The 12,850-nt window shown below is 39.2% G+C and overlaps 1 protein-coding gene across 2 annotated transcripts in view; it reads right to left on the bottom strand.

The window, feature by feature from the left end:
* LOC131107250 (contactin-4-like) overlaps positions 1 to 12,034 on the bottom strand; it is a 101,594-nt gene extending 89,560 nt beyond the window's left edge. For both annotated transcript variants that reach the window (XM_058057228.2, XM_058057146.2), the window contains exons 1-2: positions 11,589 to 12,034; positions 449 to 585 (exon numbers count right to left, since the gene is read on the bottom strand). In XM_058057228.2, the coding sequence (XP_057913211.2) occupies positions 449 to 503 (55 nt within the window). In that variant the 5' untranslated portion in view covers positions 504 to 585; positions 11,589 to 12,034. The remainder of the gene's footprint in view (positions 1 to 448; positions 586 to 11,588) is intronic.
* Positions 12,035 to 12,850: the final 816 nt, after the last annotated feature.

Here is a 12,850-nt window from a genome sequence, read left to right on the forward strand (position 1 = left end):
ATTGAGCATTATCATCTATTTAATGATTATATTTCTCTGTGTATGTGAAAACAACATGCCCTGAGGACAACAACAACTCTAAGTATCTCAAATGACACCAAAGCAAAACACTACAGAAAACTGTTTCAACAACATTTTTGGTGAGAAGATTTTTCTAAACTATGAGAAAATGTTTCTGTGCATTCTAAAGATATAAAAACAATGTGTGTGTCCCAAAAAGCGAATTCTTAGCTGCCTCTTTTTAGCTGATTTTATATCTTTAGAATGCACAGAAAAGAGAAAAAACATATGTTCACCTCTCACATAAAGGTTGTGGATTACGGGCTAAAAAGAGTTAGCAGTATTCCTTTCAGCTCATTACCTGGCCCAGAAACACACGAAACATGACTCTCAAATCACAAAGGCAGCTTTGACATCAACAGTTATAAAAAAAGGAAAAATACTTTACCAGCAAGGCACCACGTAAGTGACTGCAGCACCAGGACTTTCCATAGCAACATCATCTTCAGTCGGAAAGGGTCAAGGGAGCCTCACATCCAGTCACAAATGTATAGCATCCAATTGGCACGCTACTGGGATGTCGTTCTGTCGACAAAATACAAAATTGTTGTGAGTATGGTGATCATATTTGTATCATCATAATATGAAAATGAGAAATTACCGCAAAATACACAAAGCAATTGATTCATAAGCGATTGACTTCCACATAATCTGACAATTATAAATGCATACGAACAATGTGGTATATATGGTAAATTATATAGAATCATATAGTAACTAGTTAAAGATTAAGTGGAAATTTGGAATGGGCCTGCCTGCATTGTGTTCTATGTTAGATGCCTGGTAGAGCCTGAAGCATGGGTTCCTAATAAAGTGGCCATTTCCAGCTTTGTTTCCCAGTTACATCGCCATGGTTACATGGAATGTTACCAAAGAAAAATAACACACTTCCCGTCACCGAGACCGATCCAGCGATTAAACATTTGCTGGCGTTCTTTGCATGTTATGGGGTGAAGGGGGGTTCCTATTCAAGTGGCTCGTTTTCAACTTTGTTCGTGAATTACGTCCAGCACTTGTTGCAAAAGAATAAAATATATGAAGGAAATATATAATAATATAATAACTATAATGGATAATATGATGGTCTAATTTCTGCTTGCAGGCCCATAAATTCTGTGAATAGCTCAATTGCGTTTATATGAGCAGTGAATTTGAATATACTATAGGATCGCTAGTAAACAATGTCTGAGCAGCAGTCGGCATCGGTGATTGAAGAAATGTATTCAATAAATGGATGGATAAATGGATACATTCAAAAATATATATGATAAAAACAGACTAAAACTACCAAAACAAACCCAGAGTTCCGGGCTGGGGGAGGAGAAAAAACTATTCCTTAAGGAAACAAGGCTGTATATAAAGATATGTTAATTCCAGTTATTGTTGACACTTGAAATAAATACAATAATGAGTGTACCTTTAGTATGATGCACTGCAGAAAACACAAATACATCAAGTGAGAGCCAAACAGAACCACTACAAAATGTACCAGAAATGATTTGAGCGACATTAATCATTTATCATGTCTACTGCTCCTTCCAGCTCAGACATTCGTCTCCACCTCCAGAAACGAGGCCTTTAATCTTCATACATCATTAAGAGGCTTGTCAGAGTCTGTCTTGGGTACATCAATGGTGCAGGGCTGTGACTTCCTCCTAGAGAGCATTTTTATGCATATTAAAGTGTGTCTGATAAAAGCACCAAGCTCTAGGCCTCGTGTAATAACGGCTCTTGAGTCACTGAACGAACCTCTTTTAATATTCTAAGCCAATGTTCATTTTATACATTAGGTTTGTACAAAGCATTTAGTAAGACGGGACTAGATGGGAAAACAGTGCATCCATCCATCCATCCATCATCCTTTTCCTCTACTGTTTGTCCTCACTAGCGTCGCGGGTGTGCGGGTGTGCTGGAATGCTGTCGTCCGGCCAGAGGCGCGGTACACCCCGGACTAGTCGCCAACCAATCACAGCTGTTTCGGTTTTCCGGAGATTAACGTGAACCTTGAAATATGAAATTAAAAACCATGTCCTGATTTTTCTAATGTGAGACCTCGATGCTGGCGCCTAAAAAAAAACAATTTCAATACCACATTTTTAAAAGAAGGAAAACAAAGATCACTCATTTAATTCAATAATGTTTTATATAATCCATAATTCTGCTTGGAAAATGTGACATTGATGTAAAATTTTTAAATACCAAATTCTTAATTCTCCAATAGTTTTCTCCAGTAGTGCTGAGCTCGTCTTTTTGACCCCAATCTGTAAACCTTAGCTTTACAGAGTCAATATCTGCTCTGCAAGCTGTGTGTATTTGGTAATGATGTCTGTTGGGACAAATGGCGATGTCCGTCATGGTCATATAATGACACCTACCTCGTGGCATCACATACATTGTTTAGTTTATGAAAGTAATAAAAAGTACTATTTGAGGTGTGGCTGTTTTTTTTATTTTTTAACGATCAATGGGGGCACAATGTTTAAATATGGCAAATATGGTGTAGTAGTAGTACAGTAGATCCCTGCTCTTGGCGAGGGTTATGTCCCAAGACCACATACGTTGATGTTGATGTCTTTTTGAATCAGTATTTGCAATAAGAATGAGTGTAGATTAGATTCTGCTCCAGAAGTATCTTCAATATGCATGTAAGCACATGAAAAATATAAAATGTATATTTAGTGACCAGTTTTATAGAACTTTCACTTTTGCATCTCATAGCAACTGTGGGGCCTTCAAGGACGCAGAGCAAAGGGCAGTCAAAATAGCGTCTCGACAGTGGTATTTAAATTATTGGGTTAAACTCTTTAGTGTTATTAAAACATGCGCATCATGGCAAGCCACACCTCTGTGTAGGCCCCCCACCCCGGAACGATCCCTGCATGAAAATGGACGTATGCGGAAGAATGTGGAAAAAGCGTAGAGCCGGCAAATCGGCCCTGTATCAGCAAGACGCTGCAAGACACACAAAAATACTCCACGCAGCCATTTTCTGCAGTCAGCCTGACTTGGTGTGACTTTCGTATGCTAATCCTTGTCAGTGGGGGGCCCGATCTCAGGCACACGTCCTTTGCAGTCACACAAAACTGCAGAGGTAGTTTTATTCAATGGAGGATTTAGTTATTTGGATGTTTTTTATTTAGTTATCTAAAATATTTCATTACAATAATAAAACAAATCTAAATCTTTGAAAGACCAACACTAGCGCATTCTATTGGAGTGGATTCATTCAATTGAAGTAAGTGAAATACCTTATATATTTACATATATAGTTGTATTGGAAGGTATATAAATTTACATCCTCTACATATACTAGCCCTCATCCTTACTATGGATCCAAATATTATTGTATTACAAACTAAAGTAATATTTCTTGCCATTGACTGAAAATGATGTGTTTTATTTATTTTAACAACTCTGCATGGTGACCTTGAGTGTCCTGAAAGGCGCCTATAAATAAAATGTGTCATTATTATTATTATCATTATTGTGTTTTTACGCCAGGCACCCTGCAGGGCAGCTAAGAATTTGGAATTCTTAGGAAGATTCCTTCTTTTTATGAAACTCTTGTTTTTGTTAATGTAGACATGGGGAAAACAGCACTCTTATTTTGAAAAAAAGTCACAGGAGTGTGTTCCCGGTGTGTGGAGAATGTGTATTTATGGTGGGCTTCGTTCAAAAATAAAATTGCTTTTCATATATTTTCGACCTGCACGTCGTCATCGTGGACTGTAAAACATTCCTTACATTAAAGGCGTATAAAACCATTTAGTGACAATATACTCATTCAGCCCAAGTCGCTAAGCCATGTTTATAATATTGTTGGTTTTCATGTTTAATAATGTTTAAAATTGTATTACAAGGTCATAATCAGGTTTTCAATACTGAAAATATTCCATTTGTCCTGCTATCGCAGTTGGGTCTGGAACCAAACAAGGGACGAGTGATAAACGAGGGACGACTTGATGTGATGTGTTAGTGATAAAAGGTATCAGACAAGATATAAGACATTATATTCATGTCAAATCAGCCAACTGGATAGAAATCATAACTATGTATTAATTAAGCTCATCGAATTGTGTTTGGCTCTGTGTCCTGACTGGCCGTGGAGACGAGGTGCTCCAGCCAATTTGCCCCAAAATATTAGGACAAATAAATTCATTATCACATCAGTGCCACCCCCCCACCAGAGAGACACCAACAGACACGCATTTTGACCGCTGAACACCGTATGCCTCACCGCTCTCCAGGCACGCACACCCAGCCATACAACATATTTTTTTCTTAACCTGCAAACCCGGCTTGTATTTTTTTTGCTTTCTTTCATTTCCAAGAGGAGCAAAATGTGTTTTTGCACAAGCCTGACCCCAGCCTACTTCTCCAGAGGCCAGGATAGTACTGATGTTTCCTCAGGCAGTTTCACGTATACCAGCTATCTTATAGTCTGTCACAACTCATCAGTCTAAAGCTACTCACCATCCACCTTGCCAAGAGCTAGCGAGCTTGTTGGAGTAGATTACTCAAGAAACACCAGAGGTGTCGTTTCTATGCATACAGCAAAAGTTAAAAATGTCTTATGTCCAATTTATTATAGTCTGCATGCTCACCTGCAGACAATCTCCCTTTTAAATCACACTTCTCTTTCCAATGTGGGCAGGTGACTCAGCATTATATGCCTGCCCTATACAAGCCCAAGTTAAATGCGAAATGCATACTTGAAAAATAGCTGCTTAAAAAACTTTAAAAAAGACAAAGCAAAGATCGAGGAACACGGACATGCAGATGCTGCTACAGCGGATGCTGCAAGTGCCACAGAGAGGACAGTGTCAGAAATAATATGTTGGCGGCAAGGACACTCATTACTAATTCATTTTCACATGAAGCCCTTATAGAAAATCAGTGTTATGATAATTTTTGCTCTAATTGCATTTTGAATTTGGAATGGAATGGTCTTCAATGCTACAAGGATATTGGATGTATGGAGTATTCAGGTCATCCCTGCACTTATCTCAGTCTTGAGCTTAACTGTATGAAATAGAACATCACGATCATAGTGACTAAAATGATCACGATATTATAGCTTGCTGAAAATGTTCAAAAATCAACCCATTTATTTTCTTCAGCGGTCCTAGCAGCCATCTCTGTGGGGAAGCACAGACTTCCCAATTTCCAACTGAGTTGGGTATCATTTTAATTTTATCGTATACGTACTTGTGCCAAATAGGTACCAAGGCATAAAACTGTGCCTGAAATAGTACTTTTAAAATGGAAAACACAACACCTGAGGCAAAAGTTGAGTACTCACCTCCTACCAAGTTTATTGTTATAAATCACATGCTCACTATCTCCAAAATGCTATCAATACTGTAAAATGCACCCGTGTCTGCCCGTACCATAACCCCAATGCCACCATGGGACATCCACAACACATGCATGCATTTTATTGATGACAATTGGAATGCAGGCAGATACTGCAACGAGAGCCTGAAGCCCACTGTTTTGTTATTCATCCACAAACGTCACCTCATGTTGCAGCATGATAATGCACGGCCCCACGTTGCAAGGATCTGTACACAATTACTGGAAGCTGCAAACATCCCAACATGTCACCCACTGAGCATATTTGGGATGCTGTGGATGAGTGTATACCTTATTTGAGGCAAATATTTAGTCACTGTTTTAATGTTTAAGAACTAATATTGTATTCTTAATGGACATTTATAATTTACTTGAATATAACCCACAGCAATAGCTATAAATGTTTTTCAAATTTTGGCAAAAGATTAGGAATTTTCCAACTTCCAACTGATTTCCATCCAGACAATGGATCAAATAAACGTGCCTTTTGTTGTTTCCAACCCGATGACGTAATGACGCAGCTTTCAGTGAAACTGCTGCAGAGTCAGCTCCTGGCCAACACCGGTTCAACTCCAGCATAGTACAAACCTGCACAAGTACCGAGGTTTGGTACAGTGGAAGGGGGGTAGCAGAGCACCTTGCTGTTAGGCACACGTGGTAACCCCCCCCACCACTATACTTCCCAACCTTGATTCAAGCAATGCTCATACAAATAGCACACCGTGATCCAAAAACAACAGAAGCCACATTTGCATTGAAGTTAATGCTAATGTAAACTATCAGTATCACTCATGAAGCACATCTTTTGATATTTTCCTTCTTTTTCTTTTTTGGGAATGGAGATGTTTCTAGATCTTATATAAGTCCAATTAATAATTCAACAGTCCCACAGCTCAAATCCCCCTCTGAAGTTGGTTGTTGGTGTGTGAGTCTTATTAAGCACTCAATTAAAGTCATTCCCAAGGAGAGACAGTGTGCAACAATGTTTGAATTAGGAAACATTGCAGGCTCAGAACATCTGTGTAGACTTCTCTGAATACTGCAGAGCTTTGGATTCAAAGGCCTGGAAGTTACCGAGCGTCATAAAGCATCTTAAAACAGGGCTATTATACTAATATGATTGGATTACAAATGAAAGCCAATGAGACCTGATAAATTAGCAGAAAGTGGTGCTTTCTCACTGGCCTTGGATCTTCTTTTTCTTTTCAAAATGAACACAGAGAGCACGATCAGCGGCACTGAGAGACCTGCACATTCTACTCAAATAAGCACATGCACACCAACTCTTTTCAATGGCAGGAATGAAGAGACCAAGTACTTCCATCTTTGTGATACACTTTCTTTTTAACGTTTTCAACATTTCCATATCTTTTCTATCAAGAAGGGGGCTGCAGGGTGGCCTTGTGGTTGGCTCATGGTTCCCATCACTGACTGACTGGCGACCAATCCTTTGCATCCCGCACCTCTCACCTGAAGTCAGGTGGGATAGGCTGGATGCATATATGAAAAATGGTGAAATTAAACACCAAAAATAAATCTGAGATTTAAAAAAATGCATTCAAATTCTATCCTTTTCATTCATCTCCAGAACCTTGCATAATTGTTAATACAGTCATGTTACCTTGCCGGGTGAGCTGACCTGACGAGATTTTACCCTAATTATATCCAGCTTAAACATGATGCTTTCTAAGGATTAAATACACCTAAGCTTTGATTGACAATGAGATGCATTATCATTACATGCTTGCATAATTTGAATAGGTGTATCGCTGCACGACATCATACTGAGAGGACTTTGCAGGTGCTGGTGCTTTGAACGTAGCTTTTTAATCACACTCGAGTTGCTTTGGTCAGACATCAACATAATTGCCAAATTCCACAATGTGTGGACCAAATATAACACTGCAAGAGACTAAATTGCATAATTGTGATATAAAAACTGTAAAATTGTGTAATAATGTGTAATAACAACTGAAACCAGTGATGTACAGTGGATTAGTACACAATTAAGATAAGCAAATTGTCTAACATGGAAAGTGAGTGTGTCGGTAAAGAAAAAAATTACACAATCAGCTATGATTGTAACTATTATTGTCATAGTTTTTTGTCATACTTTTTCCACGTAATTCTGAAAATCAAACAATGGGCCACTTCTTCACTTCTGGGCAATTTCTTCAAACTGACGTGGCCTATAACTACAAGCTGTGGGCCACAAATGGCCTCCGGGCCACAGTTTGGACACCAAAGCTGTCCAAGCTGGACTAAATCAAACCAATAACCAATAATAGTGGTTTGGTCCCCGGCATATCAAAAAAGAGGCAAAAAACACAAATACAATAGGTCTGCTTTTGTGGCTTGGAAAAGGAAATTAAAATTATATTTACATTACATTTTCAAATAAAAAAACAATGACTAAAATACAAAAGATTAATCATTCATTCATTGATTAACTGTACATTCAACCTTAAATCTGGATTTTAAATTTTTTTCCGTTAAATAGAAATGGAAAGACAAACATTGTAATTTTGGAATCACTAAAGCTTCATTCCTCGGATAGCCTGTGTTGGCTTTCCTGGAGAGACAGTAATTAAAAAGGACACTGATGGCACATTTCTTCAGTACTTCTACTGGAAACCATATGATTATTTTTTCATGCCGGGCCTGTAAATGCTGCTCTCCCATGATATTTTTGATGTCACTTCAATGTTTCATCACTTTTGACTGCCTTGTTGACTTGCCCCGGCAGACCATTAAAAAAAGCCATTTCCCTGTGAAGTGGTACATCTGGGCCTTCTGGACCATACCACATTGAACTCTGATCGTGGAACTACCGCTTCTCACATTCTTGACTCAAATTCATATCCAGCCATCCATTTGTCTATGCCGCTTATCCTCATTAAGATCGTGGGGTGTGTGCTGGAGCCTATCCCAGGCGAGGTACAGGACACATACATGAGGTCGCCACACAATCACAGGGCAAACAATCATTCATAACTATGGACAATTTGGAGTCGCCAATTAACCTAACATGCATATTTTTGGAATTAGGGAGGATGCTGGAGTACCTGGAGAAAACCCACCCACGGGAAGAACATGCAAATTCCACACAGAGATGCCCAACGGACATGGGAACCCAGATCTAACCGATCTCCTGACTGTGTGGCCAATATGCTAACCACTCGGCCCCCCTCAAAGTAACAGTAAAGTAAAATTATATTACTTTTTTCAACACCACCTTAGTGAGTCCATGGTGTGCCCCACCTCTTAAAGGGAATTTGCAACAACACTTTATACTGCAGCATTAGGGTTTCATTCATTAATAATTCACATCGTAGTGAACATCTGTTGAATATGCAATGACTAACTTCAAGCTGCAGAAAATGGGTTAAGGAAGAACACCATTGGTGGGCATACACAATATCCAACCTTTCCCCCACTTTTGGTAACATTGTGATACTGTATATTTGTTTCTTAAAATTATAATGCTTCAACCTTGATGATAAACTAAAGCCATAATATTCAGGAAGTAGGTTTCTCATAACAATGTCTGTATTTTAATAGCATTGAAAAAGAAATACATACAGGTTGCTCCCAGAATTGGATCTAGGTGGGTGAATCGATTACAATTTGGCTATCAGTTAGAATGAAAAAGGACAATATTTTGTTCCTAGAAAGCTGTCGCGGTCTTGAGATTCATGGATGCACACCAACAGGCTGCCTCGTGCACACGTCCGTGGAGCACTCTGTCACACACAGAGGGTACGTGAGCAGAACCGAGAGACGCATTTATGCCGTATATATACCATATTTGTAATTTCTGCACGTTCTTTGCTGTAATTTTTCACGGCTAAATGCTTCATTGATGTGGATATGGAAACTGCACTCTTTAAAGGTATATTATTCAAGCTTTTGGAGAAATCTGAGTCAGCAAAAACATCAGATTACATAGAAAAGAACGAATTCGACATATCAGAAAAGAGGCAAAATATTGATCACCAAAGCCAAAGTTGATGTGTGCGAATACCTGGTTATGACTAACACACAAATGGGATTAAATCATATTCAAGTTTTAGAGGCTGGAATCAGGGATATTTGCATTTTTGAACCAAAAACCAATTAATCAAATCCCAAAATCATTGGTGATTTGTTGGATAGTGGATTAATCTTCGAATTATCAATGAACTAGCTCTAGATTCAACCCAGCAGCTTTGCTTTTGGTGACATACTACGTCATGGAAGATGTCCAATTATGTCCTCATGCATGTTTTGACTGCTTAGCTTTTAGTCTGGTGACAATTTTTCATATTTGGGTCAGACCAGAGTACGGAACCATAAGTGTGAGGTGGAGGTGGGATTCTGATGCAAATGTTAAAGTAATAGTCAAAGTCAGCAAAATGCAGATCAGCCAAAAAAATATGATGACTAAAATATACATAATATAGCATCATATATTATAATAATAATAAATAATAATAATAAAATATTGCTTTTAAATATCACTTTATTTCGATGTTGGCACTTGCATATAACCAGATAAACATACGCGACTCGTCTCGCGATGATGTCTTTGCTCCTTATTATTAAAAGAATGAAAAACAGGCTAGGCTTATCAATGCCAGCGTTTGTGATCGCTAACATTTCAGTCTCATTCGACTTGCTGGCATCTTTGTTTACACATTTTGCCTGGCTCCCACCGCCTCACTGGCAAAATCTCACGTTCCTGGGCTACATGCTAACAACCTTTCTCTCTTGTTATCATTTATAATACTTTTTGTTTCACTTCAATACAGTTGGTAATGGTAATGGTTTAATTTTATTTGAGCGTGCATCGGGTTACAATAGAATGCATCACATAATCTATTCACAGTTCCACATGTCCAAAAGCTTATTAAATCCTACCCCTCCATCTGGTACTTTTACAATCTGTTACTGTTACATTTGTTCACTTCCTGCCTTCCTGGAATTTATTATTAATATTTTTTTTTTTTTACACATACAGACGTATAAGGTGATGTAACCATAGAGTGACATAATGTTAACCCTAATAACCATCAAAATAGTGATATATAATAACAAAAAATAGGTCAGGTGACAAAAGGAGACTCCACTTGTTAGATTCAGTTTCATTTTGACATTAAATTAAGAATTTTGCAATGTTCTCGGTTCATGTTCTGCTGACTGTTGAAAAAAGTCAAATAAGTTAACAAATACTATAAATAAATAAATCTTCTTATTGTCATAATGGCCGCTCCCATGCAGCCCACCACCACAGCTTCAACAACCCTGAATAAATATATATATATAGTACATGTACATATCTATCTATATGTCCAATAATCACCAGAGCACCACCCTGCGGGGGGCGGGGCGGTTGGGGGCTGAGACAGTGAAGTCTGTGCTTTGCTCAAGCTGCTGCCCTCGCCATCAGACTACTCATAACTCTCTTTTAAATTATTGCAGAGTATTAATCAGATTAATCTGAACCGTACTAATCAATTTTCATTGTGTTGTATGCATTTATGATCATTGCACTTGTTGAACGCTGGCTCTTAAAGTCAGTGACAAACAAATAACAGGGGAGAATACGTGCCCATAACTTGTGGCTCATATTCTCCCCAATTTCAACAAGACACAGCATGGACCCATGGGTCCAATTGATGGTCGCCAAGGTAACCGCCCAACAGCGGTACAGGTGTGCTTTGCAAGTGGTCAAAGTCAAGTACTGTACATACGGCACATCTTTTATTCTTTTTTCTCCAAATGCTAATCCAAGCAATATGAGCTAAATGAGGGTGTTTCTTGGATGAATTTCATCTCAACTTCCCAAACAGGATTGATATGAGAGCTCAATCCCGCAGTGGATGCAGTAGGTGGTCAACAGCAGAACCATTAGAATCTGCAAATCCGTAGGGATTATTCTAGGGAGGGTCGACCAAAAGGGATTACTAAACATCTGCACTGGAAGCAGAGATGCAGATTACTTTTTTTTTATTTATTTTTTTCAACTTTCACTATGATAGTTTCCTAACTAAGTGGACACATCAGCAGCAAGTGGAAGAAGGCAATCAGTCTGCAACCTCCTTGATATTTGTTGATTAAATAGTTTAGTTTAAAATGACCAAATGTAAGGACATAGAAGAATATGATAACGATTAAACACGATCAACACCTACCTGTTTGGCGCTAATTCCACACAAGAATTTGACGCCTGAGATTAATCCGTAACCACGACACAGGTGTCGCTGCCGAGTGCCAGTGATCCAAGATTTGGGTGCAGTCCTGTTCCTCCGTGCGGTAGCACTACTGTGTCTCCATGCCACAAGCTCCCCTTTCCGTCAGAGTCGCCGACTTGACGGCGTGAAGTCTCGCAGGCTGTGAAAGAGAAGTCTCGGTGTTGGCACTGCGGTGCGCCGAGGTCGATCTCCCTCCTACCGTGACCGAGAGGAGCGGGGCGCACGCTGGCGGCCGGAGGGCTCAAAGAGGGGGGGGAAACAGCCCTGTCTTGTGAGTCTCCCCGGACCAGCCTCTCAATGCGCCGGCCATCCGAGCGTAACAGACTCCCTCCTCCTCACACGGCTCTCTTTGCTTTGCTCTCTCTCTCCTTCTCTCCCTCTCTCTCTCCTCCTCCTCCTCCTCCTCCCACTGTTGATGCTGGGATGCAGAGTTGGTGATGAGACACTCTTTGAAATAGTAAGGACCAAACCGCCATCGAACTTAGTCACATGTGGGGGGGGGGCAATATAAAAGTGCAAATGAGATTTCTATAAGCTTAACTGTGAGCATGATTTGCTGACAATAACCAACAAATATCTCAATTTTTATGTTTTTGGTCCAGCAATTGAAAAAGATACAATATTCAAAAAGATACAATACAATATTTTCACCCTTGAAGACTACATTCACATGTGGTAATATCTGTAAAAACTATAGGGATGCTCCAATTGACCGGCCGCCATTCATTCAAAATCTATTAATTGGTTCCAGACACCCACAAATAAGAACATAAAATTAATTTTATAGAAAATAGGTGCAGTTTTACATGCAGAAAACTGAGAAATAATTCTAAATTAGTAATGGAAGGAATTTATTGTTGCTACGGACTTCATCCTGCATCCTGGTGCGATCAAATTCTTGGTGTTTCTCACCGTCTTTATCGAAATGCTGGCCTTGCAATTTCCTTTGGCGCCATGCAGGTTATGTGCACGGACAGTGAACCAGCAACACATAGGGTGTTTGGTTGGGGCTTGGGTTGGTCATCGAGTATCCATGGTAACCGGGACTTATATTCCAATTCTGTCGGACTAGCTTTAATTTTTTACACATATCGGCTGATATTGGTAACGGAAAATTGAGAGTTGGAAAATATCAGCATATCGGACATCCCTATGTGAAATGTAATGAGTAACACAACACTACAGCAATTAAAAATACTAAA

The sequence above is a fragment of the Doryrhamphus excisus genome, linkage group LG11, assembly GCF_037039965.1.
Source record: "Doryrhamphus excisus strain RoL-2023G ecotype Guam linkage group LG11, RoL_Dexc_Guam_v1.1, whole genome shotgun sequence".
NCBI lineage: Eukaryota > Metazoa > Chordata > Actinopteri > Syngnathiformes > Syngnathidae > Doryrhamphus > Doryrhamphus excisus.